General features: G+C 45.7%; 1 protein-coding gene across 5 annotated transcripts in view; it reads right to left on the bottom strand.

Annotated features, from left to right (window-relative positions):
* Positions 1-10,470: 10,470 nt before the first annotated feature.
* ITGA7 (integrin subunit alpha 7) overlaps positions 10,471-25,748 on the bottom strand; it is a 141,916-nt gene continuing 126,638 nt past the window's right edge. For 3 of the 5 annotated variants that reach the window (XM_075591283.1, XM_075591278.1, XM_075591279.1), the window contains 8 exons: positions 25,361-25,438; positions 24,246-24,348; positions 20,863-21,045; positions 20,656-20,760; positions 20,406-20,519; positions 20,192-20,290; positions 19,614-19,739; positions 10,471-10,788 (listed from right to left, as the gene is read on the bottom strand). In XM_075591283.1, the coding sequence (XP_075447398.1) occupies positions 10,615-10,788; positions 19,614-19,739; positions 20,192-20,290; positions 20,406-20,519; positions 20,656-20,760; positions 20,863-21,045; positions 24,246-24,348; positions 25,361-25,438 (982 nt within the window). In that variant the 3' untranslated portion in view covers positions 10,471-10,614. Of the gene's footprint in view, positions 10,789-14,107; positions 14,241-19,613; positions 19,740-20,191; positions 20,291-20,405; positions 20,520-20,655; positions 20,761-20,862; positions 21,046-24,245; positions 24,349-25,360; positions 25,439-25,748 lie in introns of all 5 variants that reach the window. The other 2 variants (XM_075591281.1, XM_075591282.1) reach the window with 2 other exon arrangements.

Consider the following 25,748-nt stretch of genomic DNA (forward strand, 5'->3'; position numbering starts at 1 on the left):
GACGATCTTTGCCTGCAATTCGCCCCTGCCTGTGGTGCTCGCAATGCTTTATAAAGCAATGCAAAATCCCCTGACAATAGAAGGGTGAAGATAATATCCTGATTGTTTTTTTTTGTTTGTTCTTGTAGCCTTAATGCGTTCTCTGATCATTACTTTCCCTTATGCAATGCATTCTGGGGATATCTTCCTGTGAATCTGCGTGTTTTTGACCAGCTGCAGTTTCTTCCCATAGAAGTTAACATTCAGATCAGGGGGTTACCCTGTGTAACCCCCTTTCCCTATGGGAAACTGCGGGCGATTACGCTCGCTGCTGTACCTGTGAGGCTTACAGGAAGCCACAGCCTCCGCTCCTGGGGAGCCGGGGATGCTGTCTCTCACGGTGCAGCGCCTCCACCGTCCTAAGAGGATCCCAGCGTAGGCGGGATTGACTCCTCATAGGAAACAATGCTCACTAATGATAATACAACCAATGTATATAAACACACTTTAGTCATACATAATATAATGACCCCAGCATAACAATACACTGCAATACATACAAAAAATAATGGTGCTTCCCCTAAAGTACTGAGGGTGCCCTGGGCACCTGTAACCCAATGTCCACAAAGCAGATCCCACCCAAAGTGTGTGTGAGGGCAACGCTACCCCCCCTTTGTGAACCGTTGATGCACGTGTGATACCTGCCTGTGTACTCCACTACACCAGGGGCAGCTTTTGGAATTACGCTGAAGCAGGTCCCAAGCAGCGGGGCCTCCGACAGCAATTACCTCTCGCCTAAGGGTCCAGGCCTCCACGTGGTGCGAGCTCCAGCTGGAGTGTCTCACACAAAGTATGATGTCCTAATCCACTGCAGCCTAACTCTAAGGGGAATCCCTAAACTAAGGCAGACCCTACAAAACTGCTCTACTGTGCAGGGAAAGCTAGCTGGGACCTGCGGGAGAGTCTGGCCTAGTCCAGTGGCTTACTAGCTCCCTGGACATTACCTCTTCCGTGGCTCCCTCCGTCAGGATTGCCATGGTCACCTTCAGTCCCGCGGAGGAAATCCTGTATATCTTCTGCTTCCTTCCGCCTGCCCATAACCAAGATAGCCGCCGCAACTTCAAGTCCTATTGATTGTATTGCGGCGCCATCCCCAAGACGGCTGCCGAAACTGCGCATGCTCACCATTTCTAAAATGTCACCACCACAATCTCCCTGATTACGCGTAGCAGTTCCCCACACCGGCCATGCGCCAGTTAATTAAATACATTTAAAAAAAAAGTTTTTAAAAAATGGCGGCGATTAGTCGCAGTCCCGGCGCGCATGCGCAGAGCCCGCACCCCCCCCCCCCCCCACGCTCCCAACGTGGGACGGAGGGGGAAGGACCAGCTCATCTTGCGTCCCAAATCTCCCCCTCCTCCCCGCTCCCAACGTGGGACGGAAGGGGAAGGACCAGCTCCTGCGGCCTGCTTCCCCCCGCGGCCAGCTTCCCGCGCTCCCCCCGAGCCCACCTCCCTTGCCCCCCCCGAGCACACCTCCCGCGCACCCAAGCCCACCTCCCATCTCGGGCAGCTACAGCGGAGATATCGGGGGCAGGAGAGAAAAGCGTCCGGCAGAAAGCTGAACCCACCCGGTCAAGGTAAGTCACCCCACCCAGTCACTGTCACCCAGTCACTGACACCCAACCACCCATTCACTGTCACCCACCCAGTCACTGTCTCCCACCCACCATCTCCCACCCACCAACCGTCACCCACCCACCGTCATTCACCCACCCACCCACTGCCATTCACCCACTCACCCACCCACCATCATTCATACTGTCAATCACCCACCACCCACCCACTGTCATTCATACTGTCATTCACCTACCATCATTCACCCACCCACCATCATTCACCCAACTGTCATTCTACTGTCATTCACCCACTCAGCCACCCAGGCAGGCAGTCACATGTCTTTTGTTGAAAATATGAAAAATAAACAGGTTGCATTGTAATGTTTTTTTCTGTATCACAATAAGAAAACAGTTAAGTAAAAGTCGTGCGCTAAAAGATATTTTTTCGTGGTAGGTGCGCTATGGGTTCGGGGTAGGGGGGGGGGCTGCTCCTTTCATTTGTCCCGGGCCCCATGATTTCTGTTGGCGGCCCTGACAGACGCTGTATTTGGAAGACGGAAGTATGCATTTGTGGTATGGGGAATCAGCGACTCCAGTGCAACCTTATATCCCGCTCTATAAATTCCTAGGTTTTCCTGAGCCGGGTGCAAGCACATTTCTGAAACCCCTCCTCACTCCTCCTCCGGCCTCTGCTATCCCTAGTATGGGGCTTCATATACTGTACACAACTTTACAGGTATTATAGCAGATAAAAGTAAATAAAAATACCACTTATGAGTACATTCACATGTCTCAGACAGGTCCACAACCCTGACTTTCCTCCATTATCTCTCACTATACAACGCTTCCACTGCAGCTAGGGATAATAATAATAATAGTGATAAAAACTTTATTTCATAAAGCGCTTTTCTCCCTATAGGCCTCAAAGCGTTTCACAATGACAGTATAGTGCGGTACGCAGCACATATGAATTGCAGGCACAGTCCCTGCCCCGTGGAGCTTACAATCTATGTTTTTGGTGCCTGAGGCACATGGAGATAAAGTGACTTGCCCAAGGTTCCCCGATTCAAACTCAGTCTCATTGTTTACAGTCGGTGTTTTTAGTCACTGAGCCCTCTCCGTCACCAATTCTGGGTAATGACATCAAATGAGCTCTCACACGTCACTCTTTACTTCTTATCCAATGTACCAGGGACCCTTATAAGCGTCTGCCTGCCATATTACTCAGCTCTTCCAGCACAGCCTGGGTTAAAGACGTACATAAAAGCCAAAGCTAATTCAAATGAACTCTTCCAATCTCTTTTGTAGTCTCGCCTATGTACACACACAACGTAACGTATTTTACTGATACGGCGGCGTGCAGACCATTGATGTAAAGTGAATATGTTCAGTTCAAACGGCGTAGCAGATAGAAAAGTGGGTTCCCCAGGATCAGGGCTGATACAAGCAAATGCTTCCAAACTGTCAACACGTAATATATTTTAATTAGGAAATAAGGACATTACAAGTTGTTTTTCATTATTATGTTTTATGCGCTGGTTCCACAAAATATAGTGTTCAATAAATTAAAGTTGGTGTTCCAGAGGTAAAAAGGAATTTGATTATTCAAAACGGCAAGGAATCTGCAATAATTTGTTACACAATTCTCCTCTTCTCTTTTAAGACTAAACACTTCTGCTCCTCCTTACATTTCAGCCCTAATTTCTCGTTATACAATGTCCCGACTCTTGTGTTCTGCTCAAGGATGTCTTCTGGTTATGAGGTAAGCTTGGAGAGTTCACCAACCCGGCGCTCAAAAGTCAATTCAATTGCTGAATAATACTTGAAGAGTAAATGTACATAAATGGAGTAACGGCTAATCTTCTATATATAAACCCGTGACAATGAATAGTCTCTCCTAACAATTGGCTCTCAAGTAGAGCTCTGGTGATATTGAGAATAGAGTGACTCACGGTTCTTGAGAGGTACAGCCGAGCCCTTGGATAATGTTAGATCCTCCGTCGGATAAACAAACCGCAATCCCGTAGATGACTCTCCCGTCTTGATGGGTGATCTGTATCCGGCGGTGTCTAAGTCAGCTGGTTCAGCAACCCGGCGTGCTACCGGAAACAGTACTAGACAGAATGATACTCCTCCCACAGGAGAAACGGTGCAACGCCGCGGTGAAAAAATGCAAAGGCGTTTGCATTCCCAGCCTTTGCACTTTTTCACCGCGGCGGTGCACCGTTTCTTTCTCCTGTGGGAGGAGTATCATTCAAGGATGTCTTCTGTCTACCCCTGTTGTATCCAAAGCCCTCTCCCGCCTAAAATCTTTCTAATTCACTGCCCCACACCTCTGGAATGCCCTTCCCCCAATATCTGACTACCACCCTCTCTCCCCACCTTTAAGTCCCATCTTAAAACAGACCTCTTTAATGAAGCATATGGGTAGCTCTGCTGGCTGATACTATACATCTCATATGCACTGAGCTTGGCTCTTTGCAGATGCACTTATCAGAACACCCTCCTACTGTCTCTGTAATTTCTCCCCACTTACCACATAGATTTTAAGCTCTTCAGGGCAACGACTCCTTTTCCTATTGTTTTATGTCTGAAGCACTTATTCCCATTATGTTATAATATTATGTCATCTGTATCACTGCTGTGAAGTGCTATGTACATGGATGGTGCTATACAAATGAAGCTGTTACCCTCCCTGCCTACAGTTTCTCCATAGGGAGTTTACATCGGATAGTCTATATATTTGGCTTCCTCAGGGTATTACCTTATCAGGGTTCTGGGTCCGTGCAGCTGGGTGGTAGTGGATAAAAGATGGGTGCCAGGAACTTTGTAGTTATGAACAAGGTGGTCTTTATTTACATCACATAGTAGTGCAATTTCTACCCAAGATGCATTACTGCGTTCCTGGAGAGGCACATTCCTTGAACTGTTGAAGTATTCTCTTTAACATACAAGAAAGCTTCTTTGTCTCGGCACTTATACCTTCTGGGTCCCTTCTTTGGCTGTATCTCTTTGGTTCTATAACTTTCTCTGATCATCCTTTTGGTAGCACTTCAGTGCTGGGATGGCAAAGGAGGTCCCTTTCTATTGGGTCCTATGTTATACTTCCCTGGGATGGTCACAGAAGGATGGTGTCACCTTATACTCCCCTGGAATGCTCACAGCGGGAGGGTGTCCAATGATATAAGTTGCTACTCTTCTAAGAGTCCCACAGTTACCATTTGGGGTAACCCCTGGGGGTCACAAGCCTCCCTGCTGGGAGCCTGTACTTATATCCCTCATCTTTCTAGGGAGCCTGGCTACAAAGGCACTTCCCTGTCTGTAAAACAAAGAAAGGGATGTCTACCCTATGTTACGTTCTTACATTTCTATATACAGATGAGACCCCTCCACTGTCTCTCCTTCATGGGTCTGAGGGTGGAGTTCTTCTCCCCTCCTATTTATATCCTCTCTCCCACTCCCTGTCTCTAGGCAGAAAAGAGGTGGAGCTTAGCCTCTGCTATGTCACCCTAGACCAGATGACCCACCCAGCATATTCCAGAAGCAGGGTGTTCTCAGGCCTCTGCCTGGTCACTTCTTAACATACTATCTAAGGGGGCAGGTGTTCAATATGTAACTCCTTCAAACTCTTTAACACCTTACAGCCTATGGTAATCCCAAAGGGGGGTTACAAAGCTATACATACAATAGTAGATGCTTTTACTGCATTGGGACTGCCTAAATACCTTGGAGTGACGTGTATAAAATATAGAGAAAAGCAGCAGCACTCCAAAATGTATAAAATATCAAGCAAGCTTAATACTCACATTGTTAATCCAGTCTAGTGTTCTGATTAGTGCAGGCAAGAACCCTGCCACCAACTCCGTGTACAGGAGACTAGATTGGGGGACAATGGGAGTTATTTACGGAAGTCTTCCAGTTAAAAAAAAAAACTAGAGCAACCCAATGCAAAACAATCGCACCTGATTTATTAGAGGACAAATTCCCATGGCTTTCAATGAGGCTCTTTTTATTTTACACTAGTTGTTTGGCAGCTGGGAGACTTGGATAAAAAGACCCATCGTTGCTTTCAAGAGGATTCTTTTCCTGTGATAAATCTGGTTGCTGCTTGTGCACTGGTTCTGCAGGGGGGAGGCTGTAATAAAGAATCCCCTATGTATTAATGGTCACAAGTATCCCTTTTGTGGTAAAGTTAATGCGTAGCGACCTTTTCATCCCGTGTCAATGCATCAAAATACTCTGAGGTTTCGCTTGCCGTAAACTCTTCTAACGATCAGCATTAAATGTATGCCGCTCAGTCACAACCTCTTACGGTGAATGAAAAAAAGACGTACGTGTTTGACGTGTCTAGGAAGTTTGTTTTATAAAAAAACGATTGTGTTGTTGAGAGGTGTCCAACTCCAGTCCACCCTTGAACAGATGGTTCAGTAAACAATTGTGCTGAAGCACGGATACCCCGAAACCCTGACCTGTTGGTGGCCTTTGAGGACAGGAGTTAGCCACCCCTGGTGTAGTGTCTAGCTTTAAATAGTACAAGCTTGTACTGTACCTTTAAGAGAAAAGACTGAGGTAGACAAGTTGTGGCATGGCAGCCATCTTGGAAGGAGGAGTTCAAACCTGCTGCTGTGGCAGTTAGGCCTCGTTCAGGGTGCCTGCTTCGCGACGTAGGCGCGCGCACATCCGAAACAAAGTATTTAAACTCAATATCGGTTGTCAGGATAGCAGCTGCCCTGTCGCCGAAGTACGGAGTTGACGCTTGCCTCAGTTTGCATAAACAACTGAAGTTGTTTTTTCAAGCTGCAGCAGCGTCACTGGTACTTCGGCAGCCAATCAAATCATTCTTGAAAATGATTTGAACAGAGCAACACCCATCCCTAAGCTGCTGTCTGTCGCCCCGCCTCCTGAAAGCTAGAACAGGTCAGCTGGGGATGATGTGCTTACATCTCCTAGCAGACTGACGTGCGCACACGCGGACGCGCGCCCTCCAACTCCTGTCTCTGCCATCCTAAACGAGGCCTAAGACACAGCTCTATGCAGCTCCTGAGGCAAATCACTAAATAATACTCTGTTATGTTAAGTAAATACATTTGTTTCATACTTAACTGTGTCTAGCAAGTGTGCTGGGAAGAAAGCAATGAAGTGTTTCACTACAACTAAGAACAGAACCGTGTTTTACATTTCTACACTTTAGTAATGCAATAGGTAAAATTACCTTTTTTAAACATAGCCAAAATCTCAACAGTACTATTGCATAAATATATTTATTAATGAAACCAATTTTTCAGCTTTCACATTAGCCAAAAATGTGGTCATCTGACCCAAACTATAAAAAAAACAAACCTATTGGCCTTAAAACAAAGAAGAGGAATAATAATCTATCAAATAGGTCATGTCCAGTGTAATAGTGTCACCACCTAAACAAAATGCTAGCATTGAGAGCAAACAACCACAAGCACACACACGTAGTGTTGTTAGGTGTTCAGTGTTGAACCAGACTGTCCTGTATTTGGACACTGTCCAGTAAAAAATGGGAGGTAATACTAACGTATGAGGGTGAGGGGGAGAGAGGGGGTTGATAGGGGGTGAGAGGATGTGGGGCGTGCAATAATCTTGGAATTTGCGGGAGGAGCATAAAGATTGTTTGTTATTTATAAATGATCCAACCGTTGTGTCATTTTTTTTCTACATTTCACTCCAAAAATTCAGGTGAGGGCCCTCCGTCCCCAGACCCCACCCCAGACTTTTTTTTACGAGATAGAATATGAAGTGGTGCACATTGGTGCATTCTTGGAGTGAAATTTAGAAAAAATAACGTAACGCTCAGATCATTTATAAATAACATACCTTCCACCAACTTTTCTTGAGCGCGTCGCACCTTTCACCATTGTGTCCAGTATTTGTGGAGAAGCCGCCTGGCCACCCTACCTGCATATCAAATCTCAATTGTTGTCTATGAGTTCCACTCATTATTAGCATCAGTATTCCATGAACCTAAATGCAGTTTCCCTGATATAAATCAGTACTACTATAAAATACCAGAATCCCTGAAATCTCGGTGCTGTATATCCTTCCATGCTGACATCTCTGTAAGCAGCTGAATCAGTAGCAACCACAGATTAAGCAACATATCTACCTCTTGCTAAAGAAAACATGTCAGTCGGTAGTTATATAGGGTGACCGTCCTGCCTACCTGGGGCAGGCTTAATACCTTCTGATGTTAGACCTTCCACCCACATGCATCAACCTGCGAAGGAACAGATGGAGTGTTTCTTGCAAAAACAACAAATAAAAATACCACTTGTGAGCACATTCACGTCTGACAGGTCTGCAAACCTGCTTTTCTCCATTATCTCTTAGCACACAATGCTTCCACTGCAGCCAGGGATTCTGGGAAATGACATGCAAATGAGTACAGTGTCACCTTTTGCTTTTAATCCATTTTAACATGGAGCCCCTATAGACTTATGCCTGTCGTATTACACAGCTGTTCAGCACAGCCTGGGTTCAAAAAGCGCAGAGACAGTAAAACCTGCTCACAGAAAGCTGTTTCGACCTTTTGGATCTCATCCGTGTGCCGTTGGTTAAACTAGCTGTGCAATTTAAAGAAAAGCGATTTGCAAAGACAAGAATGACTGAGTCTGTCCCTGGAAATCAAGATTATGGCCTAATTTACTAAGCTGCCAGAAGACACCTATCACGGGAAGACAGCGCGTTGATTTGAAAATTGCTCAGTAAATGTTGCCATATGCTGTATGTTTCCACTGTATGTGATGTGCACAAGGAGAAGTATCCACAGCTGTACACTGACGCAGCCACGAGAGCCTAAAACAGCAGTGGTTGGAGAACATGCTTATATTTGCAATCAGTAGCAGTACACACACAAAGTAGGGGTCTGTGTATCGAGACAACATCCTGCACACCTTGGGGTCTGCAACAAAAAAAACCCATCAGCACTCGTGTTATATTTAATTAAAAGGCAAACTCCGTTACATTCACATGGCCAATGCTTGTGTGCATGTTTTCAGCCCTGGTGATGCACCTTGAATGAACTAGGACATAACAGTCTTTGTATGAAGGGTCACAGGCGAAGCACCAAAACTCAGCAGGTCAGCGGGACGTTATAAACGATGATTTATTATGCACGGTGATGTTGCAGCAACATCACTTTGCCTAATGAAATCATTATTAATCATCCTGCTGACTCCGGCTGAGTTTATCTGTGTGCGGCGGCGGCGGCTTCTGTTTTGCTGGTGACAGTACCAACGTGTCTGGATTACTGTCTTCCCCGCACCAGCACAGATCTCCAATCGTTTAGTAGACATGTGCCCACCACTGCCATCTTTTGCGTCTGTATTAAGGGTGGCTACTTTTACTGGCGTTTTAGTTTTGGTTGTAAAAATGTTGGGTGTTTTTCTTTCGCTGTGATTTAGTTTGGGATTTGTAAACAGCAATGGGGGGAAAAAAATCCAAATAAGCAGGAAAATGTTTGTGCAACTTTGGGCAAACTTTTTTGGAATTCTACATTTTGTGGAAAGTTTGCAAGTTTTCTATTTGTGAAACAAAAGACAAAAAACAAACAAAACAAATGCAGGGTGAGACTTTCTTGGGTTTGTCTCCCATGTTGTTTGGATTAGGAAACGTTTCGGAGTTTAACTGCGACATCTGAACGAACACTGAAGTTCGCCAAGTTCGGATTCTGAACCCGCAAACCTGCCCAGCGTTTAATTCTGTAGGTTGAATATAACAAAAGTGCTGCTACCTTTTTTTGTTTAAGACCACAAGGACACTTGGAATCGCTGCAGTTTCCCCGACGGCGCAAGAACTCATTCTGCGTCGCTTTTAAATCCATGTTTCTTTTTGTGTGGTCACAAAGGACTCATTTTTCAGCCTGAGGTTTTAGGAGACGTTGCAAAATGTAATGGTTATGTAGACTGATCTTTATCTGCCGTCATATGGTTTTGTTTCTATACGGGTCACTGGATTGTCCATCCCTGTTACATTACTATTGACAGAAAGCCCGCACACCGGCCACAAATACATTGGATTTGTAGATGCAAAGCTCAAGTGACACAAACAAAGTCAGACTGCATGTACACTGTCTCCTGCACAAAGCTGTTTCAGCTGTATCCCATAAGTTGAGTTCTTTTACTTGACTCGTGTGCTACAGGTGGCCTGGCTTTGTGAACAAGCCTATCAGTGCTTTACTGGATAAGTACGTGGGTAGCTGTGTTAATGACACACATATGAACACGTAACATGGCTGCTAATACTCCCAGAGGATCAAACTCTTTACATTAGCGTTTTAAAGGTCACGCACACTACATGAGCTAGGTGAAGAGCATATAAACCAGTGTCTAAATGTGTATTCACCCTCACAAACATACACATAAAGTAAAAGTTCTTATTCTACATTATCAACACAGTCTCTTTTTTTCTCACTTGGATGTCCATAGTTACTCTAAATTGATTCCTATCTTCTTCCTCATTCTAGCTTTGTGAGCTTAGATTTGCACCCAACAGCACCAGTGATGCTAAAATATGAATGTCTTTGATGGAGAGAAGGAAACCATTTATGGAGGTCGCCATGTTAAACGGGACCCACAGAAAATACTGCATTTTACATTTTTCTCCTGGAGAGGCTTCAGTTACATGTGGAGCTGCTGAGCTTCTACGTGATATGGGGTTGGCGATTCGGATAGTGTTTGTAATGTAGTTTATTTGTTTTTAACCAACATAAGTGAATGCACCTTCAGGGACCTTTCCACTTTAAGTAGGAAATTCCCACTCAACCCCTGCAATGTGCTATCACCAGATAAGTGGCTCTTGGGGCTGAAGGAGTTAAGCGACAGAGCGCAAGCTGAGGCTGAAACGTCTCCAAATAAAGTAACTTCTTTATATACAAAACAGGATGAAATAAAATATCAGAGACCACCTAAAACCAGAGGGATCCAGCCTCCCCGCCACAGGGACAGTTCATGGGAAAGGGTAGAGTCCACAGGGGAAGAAGGCAGAAGGGGTTAGGAGGAGCTGTGCACCGAGCCGTCCTCAGTCCAGTTTGTCACCCAGTCCTTCTTTTTAATGGTCCCTGTCTTCTCCTCTCGGGCCATGGGTCTATCTTCCCTCGGGATCTTCACTGCGTGATACTGCGGCACCTTCTCGTCCTTGTAGCGGTTGCGTTTGAAGAAGCCACACTGGGGATAGGGGAGATATGAGCGATGAGCTCGAGGAGAGCGGTCAAGAGGGGAAGGTGAGGGAAAAAGGTAGTAGAGGAAAATGAAGAAAGAAAGAAAAAGAGAGAGAGCGAGAGAAATAAAGAAAGAGAAATGGGGAGAGAGGTGAGAGGAAGGTGAGGGAGAGGTAATAATGAGTGAGATGATAAGAGGGAGAAAAGAGTGAGGGAGTCAAGAGGAAAGTGATGAGATCAAATGAATAAGGAGAAGACGAGAGGCGATGAGATACTAGATGAATGAAGAGAAAGAACCGACAGAACAAAGAGGACAGAAGAAGAAACGAAGACATGTTTTGTACATTGAGGCGAGAAAGCTGGGAGGTGGGTAAGATATCATATATTGAACGTAGTGAAGTATAATATAGGTTAAAGTAACTTTAAAGCAGCAAAACATGCAAAAACCCTGTTTTTTAAAATCAGGACCTTAGTATTAGATTATACTGTCGGCATTTTTTCCCCCCAACTCCTAATGCCATTTTTAATGTTTTTTTTAAATGTATTGATCATCCTTTGGTTGCTACAGCAACCATTTAGAAAGTTACATCCACTTCCTCTTTTGAGACACGCTCTAACACACACCTTTTGAGCTCTGCCTTTTGGCAACAAAGTATCACAAACAGACCTGTTGCTGTGTTCCAAACAACAGACTATTGCTCTGAAAGCCATACCAATAATGTGTTACACTTAGTAATATAATGTTACATATCAGCTGCAGCATTTCACACAAAATCAGAAGCACAGAGTCAGAAGGCGGCCATTTAGATAGGCACACAAGCAGGATATTGGCCGATCGATCACAGGAAAAGGGATAGATCGGCAGCTTAGGTAATTATTTCTCATTAAAGCTTCTCACATGCTGCATATAGTAAAACAAAACAAAAAAAAAGGAGAAACTAGGTCTGCTGCTGTGGAAGGGACCAAGAACAGAGACAATGGAGACTAATAGTAAAAGGACAGTGAATGGTTAAAACAGATGAATGTAAAGAAAATAAAGATCCCCATCTAACACCTAGTACTGTACAGTATGTAGAGTGTGGGTGTGTGAGGAACAAGTCACGGGGCAGAGGGGCAGGATATGCAGTAGAACCCTCTGTCAGCCCACTTCAGCCTTCCACTGTGTATTGAGACCTTTCTCAGTCATAGTCACCAGGAATACACAATACAGCAGAAAGGTGCATTTCTCTGCTCTTACACACGCCAAACGCACGTTACACGTTCTGTTATCTGCCTGTTATGCATTCACATAGTTCAAAGGCAGAATACAACAGGCATTCTCAATCCCCAGACTATGATCTTTTGTATCGAGAGTGCCTTCTTTCACCCAGGCTCTGCATGTCCGCAGCGGCTGTGCTGGTTACAGATCTCCTCGCCTTCTGTTTCTGTTAATGCCTGACTTGTATTTGCGCAGGTCATATTCACAGCTAACCATATTTGCTAAAAGATTTATTTGCTCTGTCGGAAAAACATGACCGGCACAGAACGCAAAGGCCAACACCCTAGACAGCAGTTAGGAAAATCTACACGATGCTCCTGCAAATAAAATTACTTTTTCCCCTGAGCGAAAACCCCAACCTATGTCGCATGCATATTATATATCGCTATCTCTACAGCAGTGAACGGGTTACACGCCTGGGTTACTCCTGTCAGCCGTTTGCTGATGTTACAGCTGCTGCTACAATTTGCAACACACCAACCTTCTTCTCCCCCTGCACCCTATGTTTCACTTACCCTTCCTTATAGAGTGTAAGCTCCTGGGGACAGGGCCCTCCTTGCTTACTGTAACAATGTATGTTAATGTTTGATATTTTATTGTGTTTCGTGCTGTATCCCTATTGTACTGCGCTACGGAATATGTCAGCGCCTTGTAAGTAAATAATAATAGTTACTTGGATGGCGCAGGCAATCGGTTATTACTTATGGGGAATATGCACTACAATAACATTTTATTAATTTTTATTGTGCGTCAACATTTTGGTGCTAAAAAGTAAGACCAAAACCATAATAAAATGTGCACCGGATGTTTGAATGTTTTAAACATGACACATCGTTTGTTGTTTGAAATTAATTTTGGCATGTTGTGTCATGTTGACAACCTGATCCCTCCAATTTAAATAAAATAGAATTATGTGAATTTAATTTTGTTTATAACCCGTGTTAGTAAATGTAAATTATTAGAGTCATATTATTAAAATAGCCATACTGTCAAAATAATACATGTTGTTCAACTTTATAGCATATTAAACCTCCTTTTGAGTTATACTGTGTGCCTGCTTCTTCTTTGTACTGGAACATTTGGGACTACAGGAGCTCCCCAGGACCAGCGCACCGGCAGCTAAGTACCCCACCTCTATTACCCTTGATATTGAGTGCGTGTCTCATCCTCTGTCTATGTTCAACTATAGAATGAACATTCGTGCTGCATCAAATAGGTTGTTGGTCGATACATAGCAACCTAATTTTGCGCTAACTATATAATAAGACTTTTTGGCGTGTCCCCAAGTTGGATTTGGTTGATGATTTTTGATACGCGTTTTCATTTTTTTGGGGTGCACAGAATTTTGTATTTTATATACCTGCCATTTACATCTGTACACCTAGTGAAGACCATTTCTGCGCGCCCCAAAAAATGCCAAACAAAAACAATGTTTCCCCCTCATTCATTTTGCAGATTGAGAATTTCAGGAAATTCAGGTTCCGCACAATGTAACATGAGATTTCCGTCCCCCAATTTTGTGCCAAAAAAGGCTTTGCGACGCATAGTACATAGGCCCCACAGAGGGGGGGATTTACTAAAATCTCCCGGCTTCAAATACATTGCAAAGCTGGTGCAAAAACCCAGCACCCTATTTAGCAAAAGGAAGACATCGTATTGAGAGCAAGTGGAGTTTTTCCATAAAACGAGTGCTATCCGTTTGCACTGGTTCTGACCCAGTTTGGAAGCTGGCAGGCTCTAGTAATCAATCGCCATAGAGCCATCACAATGTTTTTAATCTTCCATGATATTTGCTTCCAAGCCCACATTTTACGTAGCTATTTAGTTAGAGCCTAGTGTTTTAACATTTTTTTTGCATTTGCCATATGTTAAAAAGAATGCTCATTTTAAAAAGCCTGTGAAACGTCCCTGGGATTACTCCTCGCACCCGACCCACACAAGGATAGTTATTTGTGCAACCAACCACAGTGCAGCAAAACATTGGGTTAATCACAACCACCATACAGTATATAGGTCTTATATTAGGGGCAAGTAGCATTATGCAAGGACAATGCCAACACAAACACACTCGTGCTGGATGTTACCAGCTAGGCCTCCTCCTCTGCCTGCCTGTCTGCCTCGGAGGGCTGCACCCCCAGGTGTGCCCGGTAGTAGTTGGTGGAATACTTGGACTCTGCAGTGCTCCTCTTGAAGAAACCACACTGGAAGTAATGGTTGAAGAAAGCAGTGAGCTGAGCTGAGAGTAGGAGGTATCAAGTGGATAGAGGCGCAGCCCCTGCAAGGGCATCTGGGAAAAGGAGCCAGGGATACTGTGGTGGAAGCGACTGGATGTGGGGCGACCAGGACCAGTGGGAATGGGAGGGAGAAGGAGCCATAACCAGTAGAAACAGGAAGTAGTTACAAGCCGACACCGTGAGGAAAGCTGCTTGTGAGGAGAAAGATGACTTGGGGGGCAGCAAAGGGAGATGAGCTTGATGCAGCAACCAAGGGAAGGGATATCAACAGCCCAAAACAAGAGCCCTCCCGGTAGGGAATATGGAGGCAGGCAAGTCTAATGTGCAAGATATTATTTGGTATTTTATCCAAAACGAGAGCATTCTTTATATTTCATATAATTCTCTAACAAACCAGTAATTAATGGCTGAACCGTCTTAATTAACGCTGGCGAATGGAATATGTACAATTTTATTATGAAAAATAAAGAATGCATTGCTTTGGATAAAGGGCCAGACCTTTCTTTAGCATTTGTCATGTCTGCATCACTGCTCAGTAAGTACAGCTCTCTTCTTTCATGATCCGTTTATATATGTTTGCTGTGAATATCTGCATAGTGGCACTCAAGATAAGAGTAATGAACAAATTAAACTTAATACTGTGTTAGGTAACATACTAAAAGTAATATGCACAGGAAAGAACGGACAAGACACACATGTAAGGATAAAAATAGTCCGCGGTGGGTCTGAGCAGTACTGAAAAGTAGTGGTTCAAGTAGCTTACGGGCTGGGTAAACCGTGTGAAGTCTGCTACGATCCAGGTCAATTACTGTTTACTGCTGTGCAGGTAGGGGGCAAGGGGGGCGGGGGGAGGGAAAGGAGAGAATTTCTCATAAAGGCTTAGTGTGCCGACCGCGAGGTTTACTTACACCCCCACTTACAAACTGAGACAACACAGTTTTATGGAAGTAAAAATTGGTCACAGCTTTATTGAAAATAAACGGTCAGTCAGTCGCTAGTCATTTGTCGTCAGCCCTATTCTCTGTATCTTCCGGCGAGAGACCGCCTCCAAACCGCTATAATCTCCCGACCGCCTGTCATCTGCTCACTCTAGGTCCCCCTTTTCTTGGCCATCTGGGCCTACCCGTATAGGATAGAGCCTAAAATTGGGCCAGCGGTACAGCGCCTGACCGCCTGCGTTGGTGCCTCTGGCCCGGACAATCTTTTCAGGGGGACTGCTCTCTGGGGCCCATCCGCATAGGGTGGAGCCCCATTTTGGATATTCACGGTGTCCCTACGATGACTCGCCTGACAGTTCCGCCACCCGGAGGACCCATCAAGACCACTTGGGGCCACTTGGGGCCAAAACAAAATCAATGCTGGGTTTGGGCAGGGTTTAAATACCCTGCGTGACTCCCCCCCCCCCCTCTCCCCTCCCCCTGTTGGCGTGCGTGCGAATCTAAAAACCCTCGTGGTGAGGGGAAGACGGGGAGGTGACCCAGCCACAGTTCCCAGTCCCACGTTCTGGAGGCACAGCAGCCCTTATGTGGCCGACGGCACCATTTTGTGACCTCTGTCTTTTTTGTACCAGTAGCCCGATTAACGTAATTGCAGTGCAAGAACTGGCAGTAGTGTAATCCTATTGCCTAGCTACCGCAGTGAAAAAGTACCCAAGAGGTTAAATATCCTTGTCTTGTGGAAAGGTAGCTGCTATTACACCACTATATAGGTCGGGGTACCAAGGACAATCTTTTAATGGTAAAGAGGAATAGTGTCAGATAGCCTGAGTAATCTGTAGCAGAGGTAACCAGCGCTTCTACTTATTTACTTGCAACATTGTATCTCGTAAACGGCATAGTTGTGGTTAGAGACTCTGTCACGTGTGCGCTGTAATAGCTCAGTCTCTGGCGGAGGATGCCCAATGCAGTCTGCAACTTCTCACGCCGCCGGGAGCAGCTAAACACAGGACAGCAAAGTGCCCGCTTTGTAGCTACTGGAGCATCGCAAAGTCAGGACCACAGAGATTTCCTGAGGCTCAGGACTAGAGTTACAAATGGGCCCCTCCAGGGTCGGCGGTCTTACGAGCCTCCCTTCCCCCCCATTTCACACCTCACGGGCCCCATCTATTTCCCCCCATCTTCCCATATATTTCTCTCCCCTTCCTTACTCACCCCTCTCTCACTCCCCCCATCAATTACCCCACTCTCACTCAATCCCTCCCCCCGCATGTATTGCTCTCCCCTCCATCTCACTCATACTACCTCTTTTCCTCACTCTCTGCTCTCACTCTCCCCCCTCCATCAATTACCCCACTCTCCCTCAATCCCCCCTCCTCACACTCATTCCCTCCTCCCCAACACAGAAAATCCCCCAAAATACATATAAAAGAACCCCCACCCCCTAAATACATATAAGAGAACCCCCACCCCACAAATACATATAACCCCCCCACCCCGAAATAAATATAAAAAAAAAACATATAACAAAACACCCCCAAATACATATAAAATAACCCCCACCCCTCAAATACATATAAAAGAAACTCCCACCCCAAATACATATTTGAAAAAACACCCCCAAATACATATAACCCCCCACTATCCAAATACATATAAAAACCTCATCCCCAATACAAATACACCCCCCACCCCCCAAATACATATAAAATCCCCACTCCCCCAAATACATATTTAAAAATACATATAAACCCCCACCCACCCAAATACATATAAAAACCCCACCCAAATACATATAAAAACCACACTCCCTCCAAATACATAATATATTAAAAAACACCACCCAAATAAATGTATCTATCTTGGGGATGGTCAGGCCAGGCCTGGTTGCTGCGTGGGGCTCCCCTCTCATGCCGGGCCTCCCCTCTCATGCCGGTGCATGCCAGAAGCTGAGCCCAGCTTGCTTCTGACGCGCATCAACGTCAGAGGGGCCCGGCGAGCCCCAGAAGCTCGGCGTGGCACAGAGTGAGGGAGGGCTGCAGCTGGGGGAGAGCCGAGGCCCAGCGGCGAGAGGACCGGCAGCCGGGCCTGAGGTAGGGCCCAACTTGAAGTGGCCCCCCGCAGAAACCGGGCCCGGGACACCTGTCTTGGTTCTCCCGCCCTGTCGGAGGCCATGCGCAAAGTCTCCCCAGTGCTCAAAAGAGGCTGCGGTAGTTAAAGGTAAATGACCATAAAATAAAGTAGGTCATATCCCCGGCAACCCCAGCAAGCTCAGATTGGGGGTTGCACACGGTATGAATGCTTACACCTGAGGCACAATACAGCTTCTCAGTTATTGCTATAATAGCCAGAGTTTGAGGATTATCCTGGATCTAACCGTGCGGTGTGCGATCTTAGAAGGTAAGATTTACCCATCTGAGCTTATGGGGGTGGCGGGGGTATTACCTACTTTATTTTATGCTGATTTACCTTTTACTACTGCAGCCTCTACTGAGCACCAGGGAGACTTTGCGATGCTCCAGTAGCTACAAAGCGGGCACTTTGCTGTCCTGTGTTTAGCTGCTCCCGGCAGCGTGAGACGTTGCAGACTGCATTGGGCATCCTCCTCCAGAGACTGAGCTATTACAGCGCACACGTGACAGAGTCTCTAACCACAACTATGCCGTTTACGAGATACAATGTTGCAAGTAAATAAGTAGAAGCGCTGGTTACCTCTGCTACAGATTACTCTCTACTCTATCTGACACTATTCCTTTTTACCATTAAAAGATTGTCCTTGGTACCCCGACCTATATAGTGGTGTAATAGCAGCTACCTTTCCACAAGACAAGGATATTTAACCTCTTGGGTACTTTTTCACTGCAGTAGCTAGGCAATACGATTACACTACTGCCAGTTCTTGCACTGCAAGTAACTCTACGTTACGATAATATAGGCTACTGGTACAATGAGCAATTCCCTCCTTTCCCTATTCCCTCCCCCCACCCCACTTGCCCCCTACCTGGACAACAGTAAGCAGTAATTGACCTGGATCGTAGCAGACTTCACACGCCTTAGGCCGCGCTTATAGTGCGTGCGACGACGATGGCGACGCGTGAGGTCACCTGTCGCCACCCACGAAAGTTATAATTTAACTTTCGGCGACGACGCTGGCGACCTGGCCATTGATTGGTTCAGAGGCTGTCACATGTGGCGACAGCCTCTGAAAAATCTAATTTTATCGGCTTCAAGAATTCTCGTCGCTGCCAGTGCTCCCGTCGCTCCGTCGCGTCACGCTTACTATAAGCGCATGCGACGGCAGCAATGCTTTTGTTTTCACGCGACGTCACATTGCCGTCACTATAATGCAGGCGACAGCGATGTCGCAGCAAAAAAAATGCATTGCCGCCGTCGCGTGCGCTTATAGTAAGCGTGACGCGACGGATTGTTCGCCATCGCTGGAAGTCACCTCAATTTGATTTTCCAGCGACCGTCGCGTCGCCATAAGCATAACCTTACCCAACCAGTAGCTACTTGATCCACTACTTTTCAGTACTGCTCAGACCCTATTCAGACTATTTTTATCCTTACATGTGTGTCTTGTCCGTTCTTTTCTGTGCATATTACTTTTAGTACATTACCTAATAAAGTATTACATTTTCATCTGTCCATTACCTTAATCTTGAGTGCAACTATGCAGAGCTTGCCCTTTTTGTGCCTCTAAGACCATCCTTCTTTCCTGCACACACCTTGATTTTTACATTAGTAGTAGTTCCCCTTCTAATACACTTGCTGTGAAAATGCAGCAGAATGGCACCTTATTGAAGGGCATTAAAACTTCACTTAGCAGCATGTGCGGGAGCTGTCCACGCCATTTTATTGATGTTGACCAAGAGAATAGGATTGTGCATTGGGTCTGAGGAACAAGGAGCAGTGGCATATTAGAGCCAAAAGCAATGCAAGAGGAGAGGCTGTAAATGGAGAAGAAAAGTGAGAAAGGAGCCAGGGAGCAGTGAAAGAAAGAAAAGCCGGGAGCAACAAGGGAGATAAAACAGAAGGGAGGGCGATACGTGGGAGCAAGGAGCTGTAATGGAGAGAAAGGGAGGAAGCCAGGAGAAGCCAGACAGTATAGAAGGAGAAGCCAGGAGCAGTAAAGGGGGAAGAAAGGGAGAAGCCAGAAGGAGCAGGATGAGAGGAGGGCAAACAGCCAGAAGCAGCAAAAGATAGTAGATATCAGCCAGAAACAGTGTGACAGAGGACTACCCAAGAGCTGTAGAAAAAGGAGGGAAGCAGGACATTGCTAGAAATGGAACCAAATGGGTTGAACCAGAATCTGAAACAAACCCATCGCATAGTTAAGTGAGAAAGGCCCCATACCCATAGAGGCCACAGTATAACCGGGAGCTACTCGGGCTCACCCCCTTACCTTCCACAGGATGAGGACCAGGAGAGCAAGCAGCAGTATTCCAGCCAGCACCGCAATAAGAATAATCCACCAGGGAATACCCCCAAGTACTGCCACACCCAGGTCTGAATACAGCATCACTGCAACCTGCAGAGTTACACAACAGCAATAAGAATACCCATGGAGGAACACAATGCACTAGGGTGAGTGAGTGATACCTCCCCAAACACGTCTTTGTACAACACGTGGAAAGACACCTGTGCCCAAAAAGGAGCACACCTCAGATCCCTGGGAAATATGCTAATATGGATATGAGCAATATATTTAAATGACTTAAATTAGCATTTTTCCCAGGTATCTCTGGTGTGTTCCCTTGTGTGCATAGGTGTCTCTCCACGTGTTGTTCTCTGTCTATCTCTCTATGGCCTTAGACCTTGTTAATTCAACAAAGGAGCTTTGTGGATCTGGGCCTAAGAGAGAAACAAGGAACCATGTAAATTGTGCACTTGTGAAACACTGAGACAATGTTGAGAGGACGGAGAGGAGCAATGACAAGAGAATGCCCAGTTGAGACGTGCAAATGAAAGGTCATTTGGCACCTGTGTAGTGGCATCTCTCAGCACCAGGTTCTTGATAGTGGACTTCACAGTTATATTTGCTCTGATGATAACCTCCAGGGAGCTGATAGATGGGTACTCCTGCAAGAGACAAGAGGTCACATATTGGAGCAAGGGAAAAGGAAACCTCCCACTAGGTGTCACAATTGTGGGAACGCAGGGCAGGGGTGGTAGATGAGTTCATCGGGGACCTCACCTCCAGTAAGGTGCTGTTCCAAAGCCGCCCATGAACCTGTAGCACCACCTGCTGATCAAAACTATGCAGCGGGCACTGAAAGACCACACAACGAGCAGTGCCCCGAGCGCAGTCCTAAGAGAGAACCGAGAGAACATGTAAAACAGACACAACCAAAAGAAACGGCATGGGAAGTTTCCATGTCATAACCACATTTATAGTACAGCACCTCCCACTCCCTGCACATGAAACTACACAGGGATGTCCCTACCAGAACTATGTCTTTTTTCTTTGCTGGGTAAGCAAGGGGCCATCGGCTGACCGAACTTGGAGTCTGTTCCTGCTTCCCAGCGTGTGCCTTTTCTCTGACTGTTTCCTGGGAAAGTTGAAGGAGGTAAAGGGAGAAAAGGAGCCGGGTCAGCTATCCGTTAGTAACTCCACACTGGGTCCACCCACATCCAGGCGATATTCCACCCACCAGTTTGAGATAGTTGATGGCACTCGTAGGGCTGCACTCCATGCTGCGCCCCGACTGCTCCATCTCCTTCAAGTGAATTTTCATTGGATACAGCAGCCACTTCCCGTTCATCATTTCATGTGGCCACATGAGGTTCAAGAAGGCAGAGCCCAAAGTACGCAAGGACTTCCCTCTGTTGGAGACCTGAGGGGACATAGTACACATTGCACATGCGCAGAATACATGCAGTGAATCCCTTCTCTGAGAGGGATTCTTACATTCCTTATGCAAATCTTTAGCCAGGAAAGTTTACGTCAACTGAGACCTGGCAGGGAAAACAATGGCAGAAAGAGGTGCAGAATTTGACACATCTCAATATAATTTGTGCAACATTTAACTCCTCCTCTTCATTCCTTTCACCTTGTTAGAAGATGAGCATAAGGCTACAAGTGCTAAGTACCATGTCACATTGATGCCCACAGACAAGAAATGAACGTGCCTCTCTAAATGAACGAAACAACTCTCATTCTCCATTGAAAGCTGCTAAGACCAGGAGCTTCCTTACGATTGAAACAGTGAATTTTGATTATTGTTATTGTCTTTCAGACCCTAATTATACTGTGCTGCAAACTATGTTGGCACAGTAAATTTAAATAATATTAATGCCCAAATTGTTTTCATACACTATGTATATACTCTATACCAGCGGTGGACAAACTGGGGGGCGCGAGACTTTTTTGGGGGGGGGGGGGGGGGGAGGGGCGCGGCTCACTTACCCGGCTTCCGTGTCCACTCGTCTCCATGGCAACGTGACATGACCCCGCGGCGTAATTTGACGCCTGTTGCCATCGAGACACCGCGTCAAATGATGCTGTGGGTCACATGACGTGATGTCACATGACCCCGAGGCGTCATTTGACGCGCTGGGAGGGGCGCAATACAGAGGGAGAGCAGGCAGGGGGGCGTAGCGCAGGAAGTATGCGCTCCCCTGCTCTATACCAGGGGTGGCCAACTTGTGGCCCGTGACGGCATTTGGAACGGGCGGAAGGAGTAAAACAGAAAAAAAATCGACTGAAAAAACGGAAACAATATGAAATCCTTAGAATTAAAAAACCACGACAGGGGAAACTTATGAATATTAACATTCATTTTGAAAATGACCACAATTTGAATAACTTCTTTAACAATAAAAAAACATAAAATAAATGAAACGTAAGTTATTCTCCATCATTTTTTGTGAGCAGACGTTTTCGGCAATGAACTTTGTTAATAATAAGGAAACAGGAGAAGCGGTGCACCGAGGAAAGGAGACGAGACCAAATGCAGCTCTAACAAAAACGGCTATTTGTTGAAAAAACAAACGAACAAAAATCACATGGCTAGGTAACCTCAGACGCTTTTCATCGCGCAAGTTATTCTCCATATTTTTTTGCGAGCAGACGTTTTCAGCACTGAACTTTGTTAATAATAAGATCAAAGCTGTCTGTGAGCAGGGTTACGGGCTATGCGCTTCTATAACCCCGGTTGTACTGACAGGCTGCGTTAGGCCTCGTCCCCTCAGCTCGCAGCTGTGCGCGCCATGGCGTGCGCGGCGCAAACAAGATACGGCCCTCTATGGGGCCGGCCCCAGTCACTGCCGCCGGCGCGCGCCTGCATGACCACCTTTTCCAAAAGACAAGATTTTTTGTCTTTTGGTGCGGCGGACGAGCGTTTGCCACGTCACGGCGGCGGTTCAACCAATGAGGGTGAACCAGGCCCGTGACGTCATGGCCGCTCCCTGCAGCGCGTGACCTGAAATCCTTCAGATCAGTCGGATGCAGGGAACGAGCGCCGCCAGGAAGCATTGTATGCTAAGAGATCACGGTTACACACAGGGTGGTAGATCTGTCTGAGAGGCGTGTGAATGTGCGCACAAGTGGTATTATTACTTGCCATACATTGTACGGTGCAGGGTTTTTAGCACTTTTTTACTCCCCATAATTTATTTAGTATTTTGCTATAGTAAACATACCAACAAGTGCATGCTCCGAACCAAAGATAGAAAATATGCAGACACAGGAGGTAGGACCACACCATGGGAACGTCTATTATTTGAACCCATCCTTGCACCCTGGTTAGATGTTCTGATTGCACAGCATCTACTGTGATGTTGCTTAGATGTTGTGATTGCGCAGCGTCATACCCACTGATCTGGGTATTTGTGCAGTGCAGGGAGCTATTTATCTTGGGGAGACAGAGTACACCTGGGGTAGCAACTCTAGTCCTCAAGGGCCACCAACAGGTTTTCAGGATATCCCTGCTTCAGTCTTCGACTGAGCCACTGAATGAGCCACGTATGCTGAAACAGGGACTGATTTAGCTACCTTTGCTGAAACAGGGATATCCTGAAAACCTGACCTGTTGGTAGCTCTTAAGGACTGGGGTTGGCCGCCCCTGGAGTACACGCACGGCATCCAAATATTTACAATGCAGGCAGTGAATACCCTTTGTGCCTCACTCGGGGGCAAGAGACATAACTATATACGCCTGCACTCACACACATACATAAATAGATGGAGAAGGGTTTATTTATTAACCTCACAGGCAATGCACGACTGCCCCCCCTGCCTGCAAAAGCGTTAAAATAAAATATATATTTATAATTTTAGTTTCTATGATATATACTCTCTAATACGGGCCGGCTAGTAAGGCTCTTTGCTTGGATTTTGCTTTGTTTTCTTAAGCAACTGTTGTGGGCTGTTGTGATGTGGGGCTGTTGTGATGTGGGGTTGTTGTGATGTGGGCTGTTGTGATGTGGGGCTGTTGTGATGTGGGGCTGTTGTTATGTGGGGTTGTTGTTATGTGGGGCTGTTGTGATGTGGGGCTGTTGTGATGTGGGGCTGTTGTGATGTGGAGCTGTTGTGATGTGGGGCTGTTGTGATGTGGGGCTGTTGTGATGTGGGGCTGTTGTGATGTGGGGCTGCTGTGATGTGGGGCTGCTGTTATGTGGGGTTGTTGTTATGTGGGGCTGCTGTTATGTGGGGCTGCTGTTATGTGGGGCTGCTGTTATGTGGGGTTGTTGTTATGTGGGGCTGCTGTTATGTGGGGCTGTTGTTGTTATGTGGGGCTGTTGTTGTTATGTGGGGCTGTTGTTGTTATGTGGGGCTGTTGTTGTTATGTGGGGCTGTTGTTGTTATGTGGGGCTGTTGTTGTTATGTGGGGCTGTTGTTGTGATGTGGGGCTGTTGTGATGTGGGTCAGTAGGAGGATCCAGTGAACGAGTTATTTAATGAATGCTAATTGTCTGTATCAGTTGTAGTGTGTCTGGGTTGTCTTTCTTCCTACTGTTTGTAATACAGCGAGGCGGGAGAGATTGGATTCATATTGGGTGTCTGATGCACAGCTCCAGAATAATGAGGTACATACTATGACTTCGATATCCACCGGGCTGCCCACGTCCTCCTCCGTGCGCATGGCGGATTCTCCTCTTATTTCCCCGCTGTAATACAACCTGTTTGGCATTGCCTCCCTGCAAGAGACACACACTCAGAGGCCTAACACAGGCACAAAACACACAAATGGCTCAGAAACACATTCATGACACTGAAATAAAATAGGAATAGGGGAATCCCCGGCAGCAAAGGATCACCTCGATTGCTAATATTCACCATCTACTCTGAAACGTGACTTTCAATTGGACTATAGGCTTTTATTTCCCTAATCTAGTCAATTCGCTTGTGCCTATGCCAAAAATGTGCTGGTTCCTTTGTTGTACTCACTCCAGTGCCTCTGCTGGGACGCAGTCACATGCATCCACTACACCAGAAGTGAAAAATACTTTATTAATTGGATCTACATAGTATGATCTGTTGTTCTTGTGTTTACTGTGACAATGCTAACTGTCCGTACTTATCACAATTAAAATATTTGAGAAACACAGAGTCAGGTACCATAATACATTAGTGGCATCTCAGTATCTTTAATACTTCCATAATAATAGCATAAGAACACCAGAGAATATTATGAATGTCCTCACACACTTACGGAATCCAAGAATTATTACTACTACTAAGAATGGTGGGTGTAGGAGTTAGAGCGTGCTGGGAATGTGTGTGTTAATTTAATTCCTGACTGGCAACAGTTGCTTGGAGGTAAGTGGCCCCTCCTCCCAGAGCTCACCACCCCCCCCCCACCTTTTTAACTTGGGAGGTTCTAGCATTTTGCTGAATGGACAAGACTCACTGTGGTTGTTTCCCCTCATACAGAGGTAAAAGGAAAGGTTCACAGTTTTAGTGTAGGACCTGCAAAATTTGGTTATACCTTGACGTGGTATGCAGGTTTATGACGCTTTGGCCAAAGGGTTTAACTAAATAACCAAGTAAATATTATTATTATTATTATTATTGAAGTATTTAAATGTTATACTTATTACTTTATATGTTTTGTCAATTGGATGTAGCATTGGGCACCCCTGTCTTTTGTTTGTATGCTACTAAAAATGGTATCAATACCTATAATATATTAGAAGTCATGAGACTTACCCAGACACAGAGAGCGGAAGTTCAATGATGACGTTGGCTCTGGCATACACAGTGGGCAGAAGTGGCTGCTCACTTATCCTGCAAGGACATGTGTGGCTGAGTGAATCATGGTAAATACACTGCTTATTACCACGATGATCAGCAGAAAAACAGATTGCTTCAGAAAATGATACTGTATGTGATAACAATACCTGTATGTTGTACCTGGTTTTATAATCCATTTTATGCATTTCTGGTTTGTCCCGCCTATGTAAAAACTTCTAGGACCACCCAGCGATCGTCTTCAGATCTGTGCTGCTATATAGTAGTAGTGTCTTATAAATAGGTGCTACGTCCCAGAAACTCACATCGAGTGAATAATGGGAAATTCAATTATGTCAATTACTGA

This window comes from Ascaphus truei, chromosome 3 (genome assembly GCF_040206685.1).
Source record: "Ascaphus truei isolate aAscTru1 chromosome 3, aAscTru1.hap1, whole genome shotgun sequence".
Lineage (NCBI taxonomy): Eukaryota > Metazoa > Chordata > Amphibia > Anura > Ascaphidae > Ascaphus > Ascaphus truei.